The 16,308-nt window shown below is 45.1% G+C and overlaps 1 protein-coding gene across 1 annotated transcript; it reads left to right on the top strand.

Moving 5' to 3' along the window:
* The first annotated feature begins 7,023 nt into the window (after positions 1–7,023).
* LOC105185765 (beta-galactosidase) lies at positions 7,024–15,930 on the top strand. Its single transcript, XM_025305031.1, is given in 7 exon segments — positions 7,024–7,044; positions 10,523–10,689; positions 12,384–12,534; positions 12,929–12,992; positions 13,209–13,303; positions 13,764–13,994; positions 15,757–15,930. Coding segments are annotated over 7 exon segments (903 nt in total).
* The last annotated feature ends 378 nt before the right edge of the window (positions 15,931–16,308 follow it).

The following is a 16,308-nucleotide window of genomic DNA, read 5'->3' as shown; positions in this document are numbered from 1 at the left end:
GAGACACGCGGATTCGACGGGACCGGTAGCTCCGCAGTATTTTATTGTCGGTAGACGGGAGGGTTCGATCGGGAGTCCGGGATTTAGTCGGGAAGACACAAGAATCGAGACGCGCTTCGCTTATCTCAGTCTTTATTCTTTCGGGGATCGGCACGATCCGACCCCTCGATACGGTACACTCCGCGAGACGCTCTCGCGAATTCGAAATTTGTTCCACGCCGCTAACTAATACGAGACTCAATACGTGGGTGACACCGATACTATAAGGCAAGTGGACGGTCTTACAAATGCGGGGACCTCCCGGCGGCGTGAACTCTCCGTCTCCTTCCTTGGGGCGCCCCTTCCGAAATTCTGCCACCAGCGGTAATCCTCCGGCACAGGGAAATCCACCAACTCCGTCGTTCCCCTGATTCCAGCACTTCACCCCGGCACACGGTATCCTTTCTCACTTCGCTCAAGCTTGTCACCCGTCTCGTCCACGATAATTCTCTTGCTCTCGTTTTCGGTAACCGACTCTCTGAGTAAAACGGTAAGAGGAAGCAAAAGAAACGGGAGTGTCCTCTTTTATTTCGTTGGTGTTTGTCGCGCTACCCGTCTTTCCCCGTTCCTCGTCGTATCTCCCGATACGGGAATCCTTCCACGGATCTTTGTTTTCGATCCGCGGGACGGGTGCTTGGTCTCACTCTTGCTCGTTCTCTCTCTCTCTCTCTCTCTCGCACTCCCGCTGTCTTTTTGTCTAGACCGGCTTTGTCTAGCCGGCGTTCACGCTTCGAGCACGGGAACGCCGGCCGTTTGGCGCGATATCCCGGCGGGCCTGTGGACAACGGAATCGGCAGCGAGAATCTTTCACTACGATACGGAATCGATAATAGTATTCGTAAAGAAGTGCATTCACCTGGGGTGGCGGTCTGGCCGAGGGGTGTCGTCCTCTTCCTTCCTCCACGGGTCCCTCCGGTCTTGATGGGCGGCGCAGGAGGTCCAGGGGCACAGAGCTCGGGGACGCGGGACCGTTCCACCCGCACGCTCCTATCGCTAACACTAATTAATGCGGGGGAGTGCAAGGCGGCGCCCCCCCCCGTAATTCTCGCGCGATGTACCGCCCCCCTCCCCCGCACCCTCGCATAAGGGCCGAAGGTTCGGCCTGGGACGGGCGCCTTTCCGGCTGCCACGTCACAAGGTATATATATATATATACAGGGTGTTTGATAGCTGATCATGCAGACGAAAGTTGGAGATAGATTGGGTGTAGCCGAGAAGAAAAGTCATGTACCATAATGTCAAATTGCCAATACTTATCGAGTTATTAATTAAAACATGTGAGCCAACGAGCGCGTAGAGAGCGGAGGGCGACCGCAGTAAGCACGTAGATATTTGATACAGGCGGAGTCAGCGAGTGACGGTAGGCGAGCGCGCGCGGCGAGGGGCAACGTAAACAACAAGAGGCGAACGCGCGCGACGAAGAGCGAGCGAGCGCGAACGACGAGGAGTGAGCGAGCGTAAGCGACAAGAGGCGAGCGAGCGCGACGAAGAGCGAGCGAGCGCGAACGACGAGAAGCGAGCGAGCTATAAGGAAAAAGCTATAAAGAAAAAGCTCTCGCTCGCTCCTCGTCGCGCGCGATCGCCTCTTGTCGCTTACGTTGCCCCTCCCCGCGCGCGCTCGCCTACCGTCACTCGCTGACTCCGCCTGTATCAAATGTCTACGTGCTTACTGCGGCCGCCCTCCGCTCCCTACGCGCTCGTTGGCTCACATGTTTTAATTAATAACTCGGTAACTATTGCCAATTTGACATTATGGTACATGACTTTTCTTCTCGGCTACACCCAATCTATCTCCATCTTTCGTCTGCATGATCAGCTATCAAACACCCTGTATATATATATATATACAGGGTGCACGATTTATCTGAAGACATTGAAATATCTCGAGAACTATGCATTGGATAAAAAAAAGTGGTTAATGAAAGTTGTTAGCCTCGAAGGGGGACATCCAATAATACCAAACTCGACCTCCCACCCCACCCCCTGGGGGTGGGGGTTGGGGTAACTTTGAAATCTTAAATGGAAACCCCCATTTTTTATCGCAGATACAGATTCTACGCCATAAAATACGTAAATTTTGTCCCAAACTTTTTTTCTGATTCGTGATAGATGGCGCTGTAATCGCAAAAAATTATATTTTCCGCAATTCTCCAGAAATGATCATTGGATTGAGAAATAAAAAATACCTGTTCAATATTTTTAAAGAACATAATAAAAGTTATTCCCCCCCCATCCTCTCGGGGTAGGGTGGGTGATAACGTTCAAATCTCAAATGGGGACTCACATTTTTCATTGCAGAATTAGATTGTACGTGAAATTTTTATTGAAACAATTTTTTTCATTCGTGACAGATAGCGTTGAATTTTTCCGAGAAACTACTTTTAGCGTTACACAGGAACAACGACGAGGACGTAGTAGTTTTATGTTCCCTTCGGGTGCTTCTTTAATGTGAGTCCCCTTGCCTCTCACAGATCGGGGTGCTTTTTTAATGTGAGTCCCCTTGCCTCTCACTGTTCAATTAATTAGAGTAAGTGTTCGAAATTTTTACCTTCAACTTCAATACACTTATTGATCCTTTTTTCAAATGACTGTACACAGGATAGAAGCATATCTGTGGGAATTTCAGCGCAAACGTTTCTTATGCGTCCTACCATGTTTTCACAAGTTGTTGGCACTTGTTGATAAACCTTATCTTTTAGGTAACCCCACAGAAAGAAATCCGGCGATGTCAAATCAGGCGACCTAGCAGGCCAATTAATCGAGCCACCTCTGCCAATCCACCGTAACCATTGTAATCACGGTCTAATACTTTCCGTGCTGCTATTGAGTTATGCGCTGGGCAACCGTCATGTAGATTTGAACATTACCACCCACCCTACCCCGAGAGGATGGGGGGGAATAACTTTTATTATGTTCTTTAAAAATATTGAACAGGTATTTTTTATTTCTCAATCCAATGATCATTTCTGGAGAATTGCGGAAAATATAATTTTTTGCGATCGCAGCGCCATCTATCACGAATCAAAAAAAAAGTTTCGAACAAAATTTACGTATTTTGTGGCGTAGAATCCGTATCTGCAATAAAAATGGGGGTTTCCATTTAAGATTTCAAAGTTGCCCCCAATCCCCACCCCCAGGGGGTGGGGTAAGAGGTCGAGTTTGGTATCATTGGATGTCCCCCTTCGAGACTAACAACTTTCATTAACCACTTTTTTTATCCAATGCATAATTCTCGAGATATTTTAATGTCTTCAGATAAATCGTGCACCCTGTATATAAGCGAGCTTTTTCTTTATAGCTTTTTCCTTATAGCTCGCTCGCTCCTCGTCGTTCGCGCTCGCTCGCTCTTCATCGCGCTCGCTCGCCTCTTGTCGCTTGCGCTCACTCGCTCCTCGTCGTTCGCGCTCGCTCGCTCCTCGTCGCGCGCGCTCGCCTCTTGTTGTTTACGTTGCTCCTCGCCGCGCGCGCTCGCCTACCGTTACTCGCAAACACCCTGTATATATATATATGTGTGTGTGTATGTGCGTGTGTGTGTTTTGGGGGGAATGGGGAAAGGAAGGAAGACGAACGTAAAGGATCAGTCGGGTGAAAGGGAACGAGAGTGGTCAGGTGAATTTTGAGGAGTGAGTTGTTCGGAGAAAGAAACGGGGGAATAGGATATCGAAAGGATTGAAGGCGTAGACGCGCGTGTAGGAGAAGAAGGCGGAGTACCAAGGGGAAAATGAGGGAGAAGGTAAGGGGGTAGGAGCGTAAGGCCTGGGTAGTAGTCGGTTCTTAGCGCCACGTTAATTATCGCGCGGATATAGTGGTCCTGAGATGCTAGTTGGTCGGGATCTCTGGAGTCAAAAACCGACTCGAGTGTTTGGAAAATGCTCTTGATAGTTATTCCAACGTTGTGATAATGACCCACTAAAACCGAGTTTCCATAATAACGGGAATTAATAAAATGGTTATAGGAAGGGTAGATAATAAAGAAAGTAAAACTTACTGCTGGTCCCAAGCAGAGAGAGAGAGAGAGTGAGAGCAACCAAAGGAAAATGTTGCTGATCTGTGTAGGTGTACAACGTTGGCTCTGAGCTTTCGGATTTCCAATTCGGCACCGGTTATGTTACACACAACTATGTGTTTTTTTTCTTAGGCAGTAGACAATAATTAAAACTGAGTGTAAACTTTCAAAATCAAACGACAAAAAAGAGAAGTATCAGAATGCCGAACTTATCGTTCTAATTCGTGTGCTGGTCAAGCGAATAATGTGCTAGCCTTTTCGTTTTTTTTAAAACGTCACCTCGGTTGAGAGGATGGGGTTGTGGAAATTGTGAACTTTGTTGTTAACATTTTCGGAGGTGGGAGTTTAAAATTGAGTCAGGGTCTAAGGGTCTATGTCCATCTATTAGATCTTTGTTGTTAACATTTTCGGAGGTGGAAGTTTAGAATGAGTCAGGGTCTAAGTGTCTATGTCCATCTATTAGATCTTTGTTGTTAACATTTTCGGAGGTGGGAGTTTAGAATTGAGTCAGGGTCTAAAGTTTATTAGAACTTTTCCAGAGGCGGGATTTTGGAGTTGCGTTACATTGTTATAAAGAATGGAGTATCTAGAGCGATAAAAGATTTCGTCATCCCGTTAAGTTTAGTGAGAATTATTGGGTAATATGACAGGACGTGGAAAAGTTGTGAGTTCGTGAGGATGTGACTCAATGGATTTTCCTGACAAACAACTAGAGGACTTTGGTCCAGGGGGAGATAAAGAAAAAAGAGAAATCGGTGTGTGATGATCGGTGATGTCATCGTGTTCGAAGGGTCGCGAAACATGTTTCTTGAATCTATCGTTTAAAGTGTCAATTCGCTCTATTTATAAAAGATCTAGAATACGCGGAGACCGCAAGATGTAACAATTAGGAAAAAATCCAAATTTTTCAGTTCTTTTACAATAAAAAAATTAATATCCCGAAATGAAATATTTTGACGTAATTGTCCATGGTTCATCTGAGAGTCAGAAGAACATATATTATTGCTTTAAAATTTCAAATCGATACGAAGCTCAGTTTCGGAGAAATCATTGCAAAAAGTTAAACAATAAAATTTCGAGAAAAACGCGTTCAAAATTTAAGTGGACGTATACTTATATGAATAATTGTTAATAAAAAAAATTGTTCTACTCTTCATATGTTATATAAATATATCTCAAATTTTCATTCTTGCACATTATTTATTCAGTTCATCACAAAATATTATCAAAAACAAGCACGATTTTTCAGAGTAATCTGACTCTCCAGTTCCCTTAATTAGCAGAAACCGGAAAGTTCAGTCTTAGGCTTCAAGAATATGCGTGATATCATCGCGTTGGTCGACCTGTCATCTGCTACAGCTGATGTTTATCAAATGCAGATATGTGTATATGTGTGGATGAAGAAGTAAGCGTTCCCAAGTTTAGGAGAGAAATAATTCCGGAGGTGCTTTCTGGATTTCATGTAATTATGAAACTGTACACGCAAGAGTATTTTGGACTTTCGTAGCGGCCACAAGTGTCTTACAGCTCATCAGTTTTTTATGGAGATACCTACAGGATGCACGATTTATCTGAAGGCATTGAAATATCTCGAGAACTATGCATTGGATAAAAAAAAGTGGTTAATGAAAGTTGTTAGTCTCGAAGAGGGACATCCAATGATACCAAACTCGACCTCCCACCTCATCCCCTGGGGGTGGGGGTTGGGGTAACTTTGAAATCTTAAATGGAAACCCCCATTTTTTATTGCAGATACGGATTCTACGCCACAAAATACGTAAATTTTGTCCGAAACTTTTTTTTTTATTCGTGATAGATGGCGCTGTAATCGCAAAAAATTATATTTTCCGCAATTCTCCAGAAATGATCATTGGATTGAGAAATTAAAAATACCTGTTCAATATTTTTAAAGAACATAATAAACGTTATCCCTCCCCCATCCTCTCGGGGTAGGGTGGGTGATAACGTTCAAATCTCAAATGGGAACCCGAATCGAAGAGGGAACCGCTCGACGCGCCACTGTAGGTGTATAGCGAACTACGGCTTATTATAAAAGGCAGTGCAATGCGGTCAGAGCTCACTTTTCTTTCAGAATTAGAACTGAAAGCATCTCTAACAATTTCATTTTACTTGACTAGTTTTTATTACCTGCATATCTACCCTTCATTCTTTGAACAGAATTGCAAGTGGAAAATGAATTCTGCAACCGTAGAAGAAAAAATTGAAATGATTCTGATTTATGATGAATATAGGAGGAATGTTGACGATGCTGTTGTCTTGTATGCTGAACGTTTTCCAGACAATGTTCGCTCACGTTCTTTTTTTTTACAAAGTTGTGACTTCCTTTATCTCGTATGGCAGCGTACAAACTAAAAAAAGAAAACGAAGAACAACTGTTACAGGAGAAGTTAATGAAATAGCTGTGCTAGCAGCTGTTCACCACAACCCACAGGTAAGTACTCGGCAATTACATCGCGATTTCGGAATTTCCGGAGATAGTATTCGCAGAATATTGCATCGTCATAAGTATCACATTTCACTGCATCAAGAACTTCATGGCGATGATTTTCATAATCGTGTGGTGTTTTGTGAATGGGCACTTCAACAAATGCAAACGAACCCCAATTTCATTGCTAATGTACTATTTTCAGATGAATCTACATTCACAAACCATGGTGGCGTTAATCGACATAACATGCATTACTGGAGTGTAGAAAATCCCCACTGGTTACGACAAGTTGAACATCAACGTCCTTGGTCGGTTAACGTTTGGTGTGGAATCATAGGGAACAGACTCATTGGTCCTTATTTTATTGAAGGTAATTTGAATGGAATCAAATATCGAAATTTCCTGGAACAGGAACTACCACCACTACTTGATGATGCCTTGAACGTTCGACAAAGTATGTGGTTTCAGCATGACGGTTGCCCAGCGCATAACTCAATAGCAGCACGGGAAGTATTAGACCGTGATTACAATGGTCGGTGGATTGGCAGAGGTAGCCCGATTAAAATTGGCCTGCTAGGTCGCCTGATTTGACATCGCCGGATTTCATTCTGTGGGGTTACCTAAAAGATAAGGTTTGTCAACAAGTGCCAACAACTCGTGAAAACATGGTAGAACGCATAAGAAACGTTTGCGCTGAAACTCCCGCAGATATGCTTCTATCCTGTGTACAGTCATTTGAAAAAAGGATCAATAAGTGTATTGAAGTTGAAGGTAAAAATTTCGAACACTTACTCTAATTAATTGAACAGTGAGAGGCAAGGGGACTCACATTAAAAAAGCACCCCGATCTGTGAGAGGCAAGGCGACTCACATTAAAAAAGCACCCGAAGGGAACATAAAACTACTACGTCCTCGTCGTTGTTCCTGTGTAACGCTAAAAGTAGTTTCTTGGAAAAATTCAACGCTATCTATCACGAATGAAAAAAATTGTTTCAATAAAAATTTCACGTACAATCTAATTCTGCAATGAAAAATGTGGGTCCCCATTTGAGATTTGAACGTTATCACCCACCCTACCCCGACAGGATGGGGGGGGAATAACTTTTATTATGTTTTTTAAAAATCTTTAACAGGTATTTTTTATTTCTCAATCCAATGATCATTTCTGGAGAATTGCGGAAAATATAATTTTTTGCGATTACAGCGCCATCTATCACGAATAAAAAAAAAAGTTTCGGACAAAATTTATGTATTTTGTGGCGTAGAATCCGTATCTGCAATAAAAAATGGGGGTTTCCATTTAAGATTTCAAAGTTACCCCAACCCCCACCCCCAGGGGGTGGGGTGGGAGGTCGAGTTTGGTATTATTGGATGTCCCCCTTCGAGGCTAACAACTTTCATTAACCACTTTTTTTTATCCAATGCATAGTTCTCGAGATATTTCAATGTCTTCAGATAAATCGTGCACCCTGTATAAGACGCGCAAGAAAGTTGCGTTTGCGGCAGAACATTGGTCGTTTATTGAAAATTTTTGAAATTTTTAGAAAAACAGAGAATGAGACGACAGGAGAGGGGAAATACTGCATCAGTCACGCGCTGGAGAATTACGCGTTTTCGACATCCCGCAAATATATCAATTTACTTCTTCAGGGAGAGGAGCAAGTTCAATCAGATGTTGCTAACAGAGATCCTGCAAATTTTCTTGCAACTCGTACAATTAAGAAGAGAAGAATTGACTCGACGTTTCTATTTCGATAACGCATTTTACCGTGTTACATCGGTATATTGGACCAGAATATTATGATTTAACCAAACTCACGCGCGTGGCAAACAAATATTTCTCGAATTCGGTGAAAAAATTTTGCAGCGAGCGAGTTGTGCAGACGCAACGTCATATTATTGTATCTGTGCAAAGTTTTGTCTTATCATTCTACTAGACAACATCCGCTTTTAGCTACAAGCAAAGTTAATTTTTCACCGCGTGATACTTTTCGTAGGCACATAGACGAAGGCGTATCAGTCATTTTGATAAATGACCAATCTGTGCTCTGCGAAAATGCAACTCATTGCCCATACTACGCATTAGCTCGGGTCTTGTTAATGAAACGCGATGAGCGTGTCAGACTTGTCGCGGCTTAATGTATTGTAATTATAGAGAGGAAATAGAAAATATTTCTTGCGTATATACGAGGGCGGTCCGATAAGTACTTAGCCTCACCGCCCGATGGCGCCACTATCGCAAGAGAAATTTACTATGGTGTAGTACATTCTCGTAGACGGCTACTGTCGAAATTTCAGCCGAATCGGACTCGTAGTTTTGTTTTGACCGCGTGTGGAAGCGAGCGTGTCCGCGGATTTTAGAAAAATGGAAAAAGAGCAATATCAGTCGGTGATTCGATTCTTGTTTTTGGAAAGGAAATCGCGCAGCGAAATCAAAGAGCGCTTGGATGCTGTGTACGGTGACTCTTCTCCTTCGATGGCGACCGTCCAAAATTGGTTTAACGAGTTTCAACGTGGTCGCACGTTGGTTTTTGATGAGCCACGCCCAGGTGTCCCGAAAACGGCTACCACGGAGGATAACATGACAAAAATCCACGATCTCGTATTGGTAGACCGCCGATTGAAGGTGCGCGAGATAGCTGAGACAGTAGGCATCTCAAAAGACCGCGTGGGTCATATCCTGCATGAAATTTTGGGCATGAGAAAGCTGTCGGCGCGATGGGTGCCGCGTTTGCTCACTCCGGACAACAAGCGCAACCGTAAGACCACTTCAGAGCAGTGTTTGACGCTGTTTAAGCGCAATCCGAAGGAGTTTCTGCGTCATTTCGTGACCGTCGACGAAACATGGATCCACTGGTACACACCAGAGACCAAGAAACAGTCGAAACAGTGGACTTCACCCGGCGAACGTTCTCCGAAGAAGGCGAAGACTATCCTATCGACCGGAAAGGTGATGGCCACCGTTTTCTGGGATTCATAAGGTGTGATCTACATTGACTACCTGGAGAAGGGCAAAACGGTCACAGGGCTGTACTATGCCGAATTATTGGACCGATTCGACGCCGAATTGCAGAAAAAACGGCCCCATTTGGCGAAGAAAAAAGTGCTCTTCCACCATGACAACGCACCGGCTCACACCTCCGCCCTCGCCACGGTCAAATTGGTCGAATTGGGCTACGAACTGCTGCCCCATCTACCGTATTCTCTAGATTTGGCCCCGTGCGACTTCTTTTTGTTTCCAAACTTGAAAAAGTCACTCGCCGGGCAGAAATTTGAGTCGAATGAGGAGGTCATCGCCGCCACGGAGGCCTACTTTGCAGACCTCGAGAAAACGTATTTTTCAGACGGGTTAAAGAAGTTGGAGCATCGCTAGGTCAAGTGTATCGAGCTAAAAGGAGACTATGTTGAGAAATAAATCGCCACTTTTCCAAAATTCTCGTTTTTCTTTTGTAGGCTAAGTACTTATCAGACTACCCTCGTATGTGAATCATTTATTTTCTCTAAGCATAAAAACAACTACATTTCACCTCGCGCGTATCTGAGTCCCACGCGAGAAGTGAACATTTCCGACAGGTTGCTCGGCAGAATGAGGCCGGTGTTGAGAAAACAAATAACACCTGAAAGCCTAAAGATCACCCTTCCGTCTCCTAAAGTTTAACGAACCTCCCGTCTCGAGTCCAATAAAAAACCAGCAAAACTGCCGTAAAACGTTTTACGATGCACAGCGCGCACGTTCGCGCATAGATCATGAGATCTGAGTGCAAGCTCATAAAGCGGCAAATTGCTTCTGCCGATTGATCATTGTTCTTGACTTCGTAGTCCAGATAGGAGTGTCACTGATCGAATGGAAAGCTGAACACGTTGCTTGAATTCAAAGTCGCCTCTCTCGCGCGCGCGACGCAGCTCCGAAACTCAATTGAAGTTCCGAAGCGCGCGAGAGAGAGAGAGAGAGAGAGAGAGAGAGAGAGGCGTCGGGAGGGCAACGCGTCGCCTCTTAAATAAATCATTCCGATGGCAAATGATTGCAGGACACGCAACATAGTTTCGCGGTCGACTACGACAACAATCAGTTCCTGCTGGACGGGAAACCCTTCCGCTACGTTTCCGGTAGTTTCCATTACTTCCGCACTCCCAGGCAGTACTGAAGGAACCGTCCAAGAAAAATGAGCGCCGCGGAACTCAACGCGGTCTCCACGTAAGTCGGAGCCCCGGCTTATCGGTCCTCCACGAAGACTAATTGTCAGCTACTTTATTGTTCACCTGTCACTTGATTGTTCACTTGTCATTATCCATTTTGCGTCATCAGTACCGTAACGGTACCATCACTTTTAACAATGCGCACCATTTTTAACAACGCACGAACGTCCCGATCTGCTCTAGATCCGTTGTACTTCCTTGTAACGACATAAAAATCCTTATGTCGTTACGCTGACTGCCGCCTAACATCACAGTCAGCTGAGCGCACACCCCCCGACCCGCGCCGTCGCCACGCCTCACGCCGCGCTCAGCCGAGCCTGCCCGAATACCCGGCAGCGACGCTCGGGAACGATCGGCCGCCGAGCCGAGCTCGCGGCACCGCCGAAGAAATCTTCGGCAAGTGCCGCATAACCACGATTAATTCCGATTAAAATTCGGAATTATCACCGATTAAGGGCCGGAGGAAACCGAAGTTAAGAAATCCCGGGTATATAATCCCGGCAGATTTCTGACAAGGGAGAGTCTCCAGAGTTTCGCCTCAGCAGATAGTTCCTAGAGAGGATCAACCGAGAAGCTCCTGCAGAATACGTAAGTCATTTACCAGGCCGTCCACGGCGGCGATTACGATTACCTCTTTTGCGATTTAGAGATCGAACGGCGAGTTTGCCGTCACTTCGGTGTGTTTTCCGGAACGATCTCCCGTTCTTGTGCCGTCTTTGCGATATAGTGATCGGACGGCGAGTTTGCCGTTGCTCCGGTGTGTTTTCCGGAACGATTCTCGTTTGTGCCGTCTTTGCGATATAGAGATCGAACGGCGAGTTTGCCGTTGCTCCGGTGTGTTTTCCGGAACGATCTGCCGGTCTTGTGCCGTCTTTGCGCTATAGAGATCGCACGGCGAGTTTGCCGTTACTCCGGTGGGTTCTCCGGAACGTTCTCGTAATTTCTTTTTTTTTTCCCATTTCATCATATAGGACCCCGGGGAAGCAAGGACCCGACGGCGTAGGATCTCACCCACCGACCAAGCGTGAAAGGAACACGCGTGTCGTCCTCGCCCCTCGCCCACCAACGCAAGCCGACATTTAGGCGACGTATAAGAAAGAGCACGACGTGCCGCGACGCGTTTTTGTAATTATTTTTGCGTCCCATCGTCGAGTTGCGTGCCGAAACACGGCCTTTAAAATCTCGGCGAAAACGCCCAGCAACGCACACTGTGGATTCCTTGGCGCACATCGCGCTACCGCTAGTTGGTGGCCACGTAATCATTTTATGTATAAATATTGCGATGTACGTAATATTCGTTAATTGGACGACGAGCGAATCGCGCGCCTGCGACTGCGACCACGCGTAGATCCCAGCGACAGCGAGACAAAGTCGCGCGATAATCGAACACCCAAACATTGGGACGTCGCGCCGAAACACGCGGTCGTAGCGTGCGACAAATAAAGACTTATTGTGTTATACATACTCGCCTACTATTATTGTCACGCACACACCTTCGCCCAAAAATCTTTCCTGTGGTCGGATCGCAGACGACGATCCGACCCGAAAAGAACCGAGCCCGGAGGCACGACCGTTACATCCTTCCTTCCTTCCCCCTGTAATGCAACATATCTACCTAATAGAAGTTTGTTAAATGAAGAAATGATAAGAGGGTAACAGATGTTGCGTCTGCCACTTTGTTTCCGCACGCAGCTACATCGAATGGAGCCTTCACGAGCCAGAATGAGGCCAGTTTAATTGGTCCGGTGACGCGGATATAGTAGAATTCTTAAGCATCGCCGAGCAGGAAGATCTGCTCGTGTTGTTGCGGCCGGAGCCTTACATCTGCGCGGAAAGGGACTTGGTAATTATGTCTCATCGTTTACTCGTCGGCGTGAACAGCGACGTCGAACGAAAATACAATATCCTGAGGCGATATCCCGCTTTCCGTTGACACAACAAAGTTTGGTACAGCGGAGAGATAAGTGCAAAGAGAGTCGTTCCTTTCTCTCTCTCTCTCTCTCTCTCTCTCTCTCTCTCTCTCTCTCTCTCTCTCTTTCAGCGCCATACCTGACGAGAGAGATTTTTGTCGGATTCATGCACCGCGTTTTATCTAGCGACGGAAATGTCGGGACTCGCGCTCGGAGTTTCGAGCTCTCGCGCTCGTCACGCCGCGCTCGCTACGGCACTGAGCGAACGCGAGGGAGCCGGCAAAATGCGATTATAAATCTACGATCTTCTTGTGTATTTGGCTGCAGGATAGTTTGACGTACTGGATGCTTCGGGACGCGCCGGATATAAAATTGCGCACGAAGGACGCACGTAAGACACATTTCTTTCCACTTTCCACGCGGCTAGAGAGAGGAAAGAAAAAGAGATCATGGGGAGATACTTTTGCACCCTGCTGCAGCCATCCCCTCCCACTCGTTCGTTATTGTTCGGACAAAATTGATGAATAGAATATCGAGACGATATATCGTGACGCTAGCCGCGATTAAACCCAATCCCAGCGACTCATCAATTGCCCGGTTCTTGCAGATTTCGTGAGGAGCGCTGCGCTTTACTTGACTAAACTGCTAGACAAGATAGAGCCATTTCTCCGAGGCAGCGGAGGACCTATCATCATGGTTCCGGTAATATGAGACTGATAAAAAATGCAGTGGAAGAATATATTTATCGCCGCTTGCTCAGCGTCAAAGGTTATCTCGCAAAATGATGACTGCGTTCTGCGGATGTGTTCTGCGGTGATGTATTGTCCGAGAGTTATCATCCTCCGATTAAGATAACAGAGCTAAAACTCCGGCTAATGCCGTAAACAAAAATAGAGATAAAAATAACTCTTATTGAAACATGCTCGCAGCAGGAGTATCAAATTGTGCATCGATTGCGCAACGAATTTTTAATTCCAACGATAAGAACGACGACGGTCCTTCGTGTAAGCGGAGATTTGGAAAAAAATTATAAATATAATATAATAATTATAAAATTATGAAATATTTTATACAATGCCGCGCGACGCTGGCGGCGTACGGCGAACGGCGATTAATCGCAGAAACGCGCGAGTGTGCTGCGCTCACCTCCGCGTTCCCGCAGGTGGAGAACGAGTACGGGAACTTTAACGCCTGCAACGCGGAGTACCTGAGGATCCTGAAAAGGCTCTTCCTCGACAAGATCGGCGACAAAGCTCTTCTGTACACGACCGACGGCACGTCCGAGTCAATGCTTCGTTGCGGTACTATACCAGGCGTATTCGCCACCGCCGACTTCGGCTCGGGTGCTAACGTCACCAAGGCTTTCGAGGCTTTGCGAACCAAGCAGCCGAAAGTAAGTGACACGAGGAGAAAGTGACACGACGGTAGAAATTACTACGGAGCTTCGTGGCGAAAAGAAAGGAACGTTCTGCCGTTAGTTATTTCACAGTCGGCTATCTTGCCTGTAATATAAAAAACCTATTAGGTGTGAATTAATTCTGTCCGGTTTTTCCTCCCAAAGAAAGACATTAGTATGAAAAAACATGAAAAAATACACTAATTAAAGTATTTGCCATCGCTTGCTATTATTTTTTACCATCTGGCTGTTGTTGCATTCCGTGACGGAAAAACGACTCGTCTTTCGAAGCGATCCATTCATTGAGCCATTTCTCTATTTCTTCATAATTGTTGAAGTGCTGGTCCGAAAGCCCGTGTGCCATCGATCTGAACAAGTGATAATCGGATCAATATCTGGTGAATACGGCGGGTGAGGTAAAACGCCCCAGCCAAATGTTTCCAAGGTGGCTTTCACAATCTTTCCAACATGTGGCCGAGCATTATCGTGCTGGAAGATCACTTTGTCATGTCTCTTTGCATATTCCGGCCGCTTATTCTTCAATGCGTTGTTTAAACGGATCAATTGTTGTTGGTAAAGTTTGGCAGTGATGGTTTGGCTCTGTCTTAATAGTTCATAATACTGTTACTCTCTCGTATATACGTCTTGCCGAACGTGGAATCTGTCGGCACTCATCTTAGCAACCGTTGTTACGGTTGTTGTTGTTGTTGACAGCAAGAGTAACTTTCTGTGGAGCGATCGAGCAGTTCGGTCGAATTACGTTCAGAGTTTCCTCTGAATAATTGTTCTCGTTTGCAAGCCTTGTACAAAGCTTTGTTTATATTAATGAGTTCTTGTTATTTGTTCACGGGAGTGTTGCTTACTATTTACGCGGTTGATCGTGAGTGAGAGGAAAACGATGCTTGAGCTTAACAATACATTACACCCTTCTGGTCCCACCATATACAGAGCATTACCTTCTTGCTTTGGAATATTCCGCTCTGGTATCGATGTGGATGGTTTTCCTGGGTCGCTAATGGATTTCCTTCGTTTGGGATTATCGAAATATATCCGCTTTTCGTCTCCAGTCACAATATGATGCAAAAAACATTTTCTTTTTGCCTGGCAAGCAAGATTTCAGACATGGCGTTTCGCCTCTCGGTGTCTCTTTTTTGCAGTTAGTATGGCACTCATCTTCCTTCTTTATCAATCTTTCCCATGGCTGCCAAACGCACAAAAATTGTTGATCGATCAACATTCAATAATTGCGCGAGCTCATGTTGCGATTGACACGGATCTTCATCGATTAGCGCCTGCAATTCCTCGAATTTTTCGGCTGACCTGAACGAGGTTTGTCATCGACACTGAAATCATCACTTTTGAAACGTCGAAACCATTCTCTGCATGATTTATCGGTGGGAGCACTTTCACCATAAGCTTCTACGAGCATTCGATGAGCTTCAGCGGTTGTTTTCTTCAAATGAAAACAGAAAATGAGAACTTTCCGGAAATGATGCTTTTTTGGCTCGAATTTCGACATTTTCGACATTAGATAAACACGATGTTATTGTTACAAATCCAAACGTTTATCAACTGAATATTATTGCCAGATATCAAAACTAAAAAATAAAGCGTTTCGCAGATATTAGAGGTTAGAAAATTACGTAGTACAGCAATTGACCGCCAGATGGACCGAATTAATTCACACACCTAATAATATAAAAACCGGTAATTGCGTTCTTTCAGCGGGATAAGCCTCACTTTGCTTCTGCACGCGCAGGATCCTCTGGTGAACTCCGAGTTCTATCCGGGATGGCTGATATACACAAGAGGAAGAGGATATATCCCAAAAAATTATTTCTCAAAAATTAGCCGAGTTCTGCTTACTACTATTACTCTGTCTATCGCAGAAACGATCGGCTATTATTTAATTCTCTTCTTTCTTAGCAGCTGAGTCACTCATTTCTTCAATCGCGATAGTAGAAACTCGTACAAAGCGAAAGATAAGCCTTTATGTAACTACAGTGTTAGGTATTTATATGTACGTTGGTAATGTTAATTGCTCCATCATCGATAATTATGCGATTGTCTGTCTCGTGCCCAAAGACTATATTTAATTCCCGGATCAAAAGATTATATAGACATGATTTGCGCAACAAGCGTGACAATCGTAAATTATTTATTAACAGCTCGTTCATATGAACTTACACACACACACACATCGGTGATGGTCGTCTCGCTGCTTAGCAATGCCAGATCGAATCGCAGGACAAACGCCTAAGCAGGACAAACGCGTAAGCAGCACTTCTGAGAATTACATATGTATGTCATC

Source organism: Harpegnathos saltator, unplaced genomic scaffold (genome assembly GCF_003227715.2).
Source record: "Harpegnathos saltator strain DR-91 unplaced genomic scaffold, Hsal_v8.6 scaffold668, whole genome shotgun sequence".
In the NCBI taxonomy this organism is placed as follows: Eukaryota; Metazoa; Arthropoda; class Insecta; order Hymenoptera; family Formicidae; genus Harpegnathos; species Harpegnathos saltator.
Note: the sequence above shows the minus strand (reverse complement) of the source record. Positions and strands in the feature narration are given on the sequence as shown.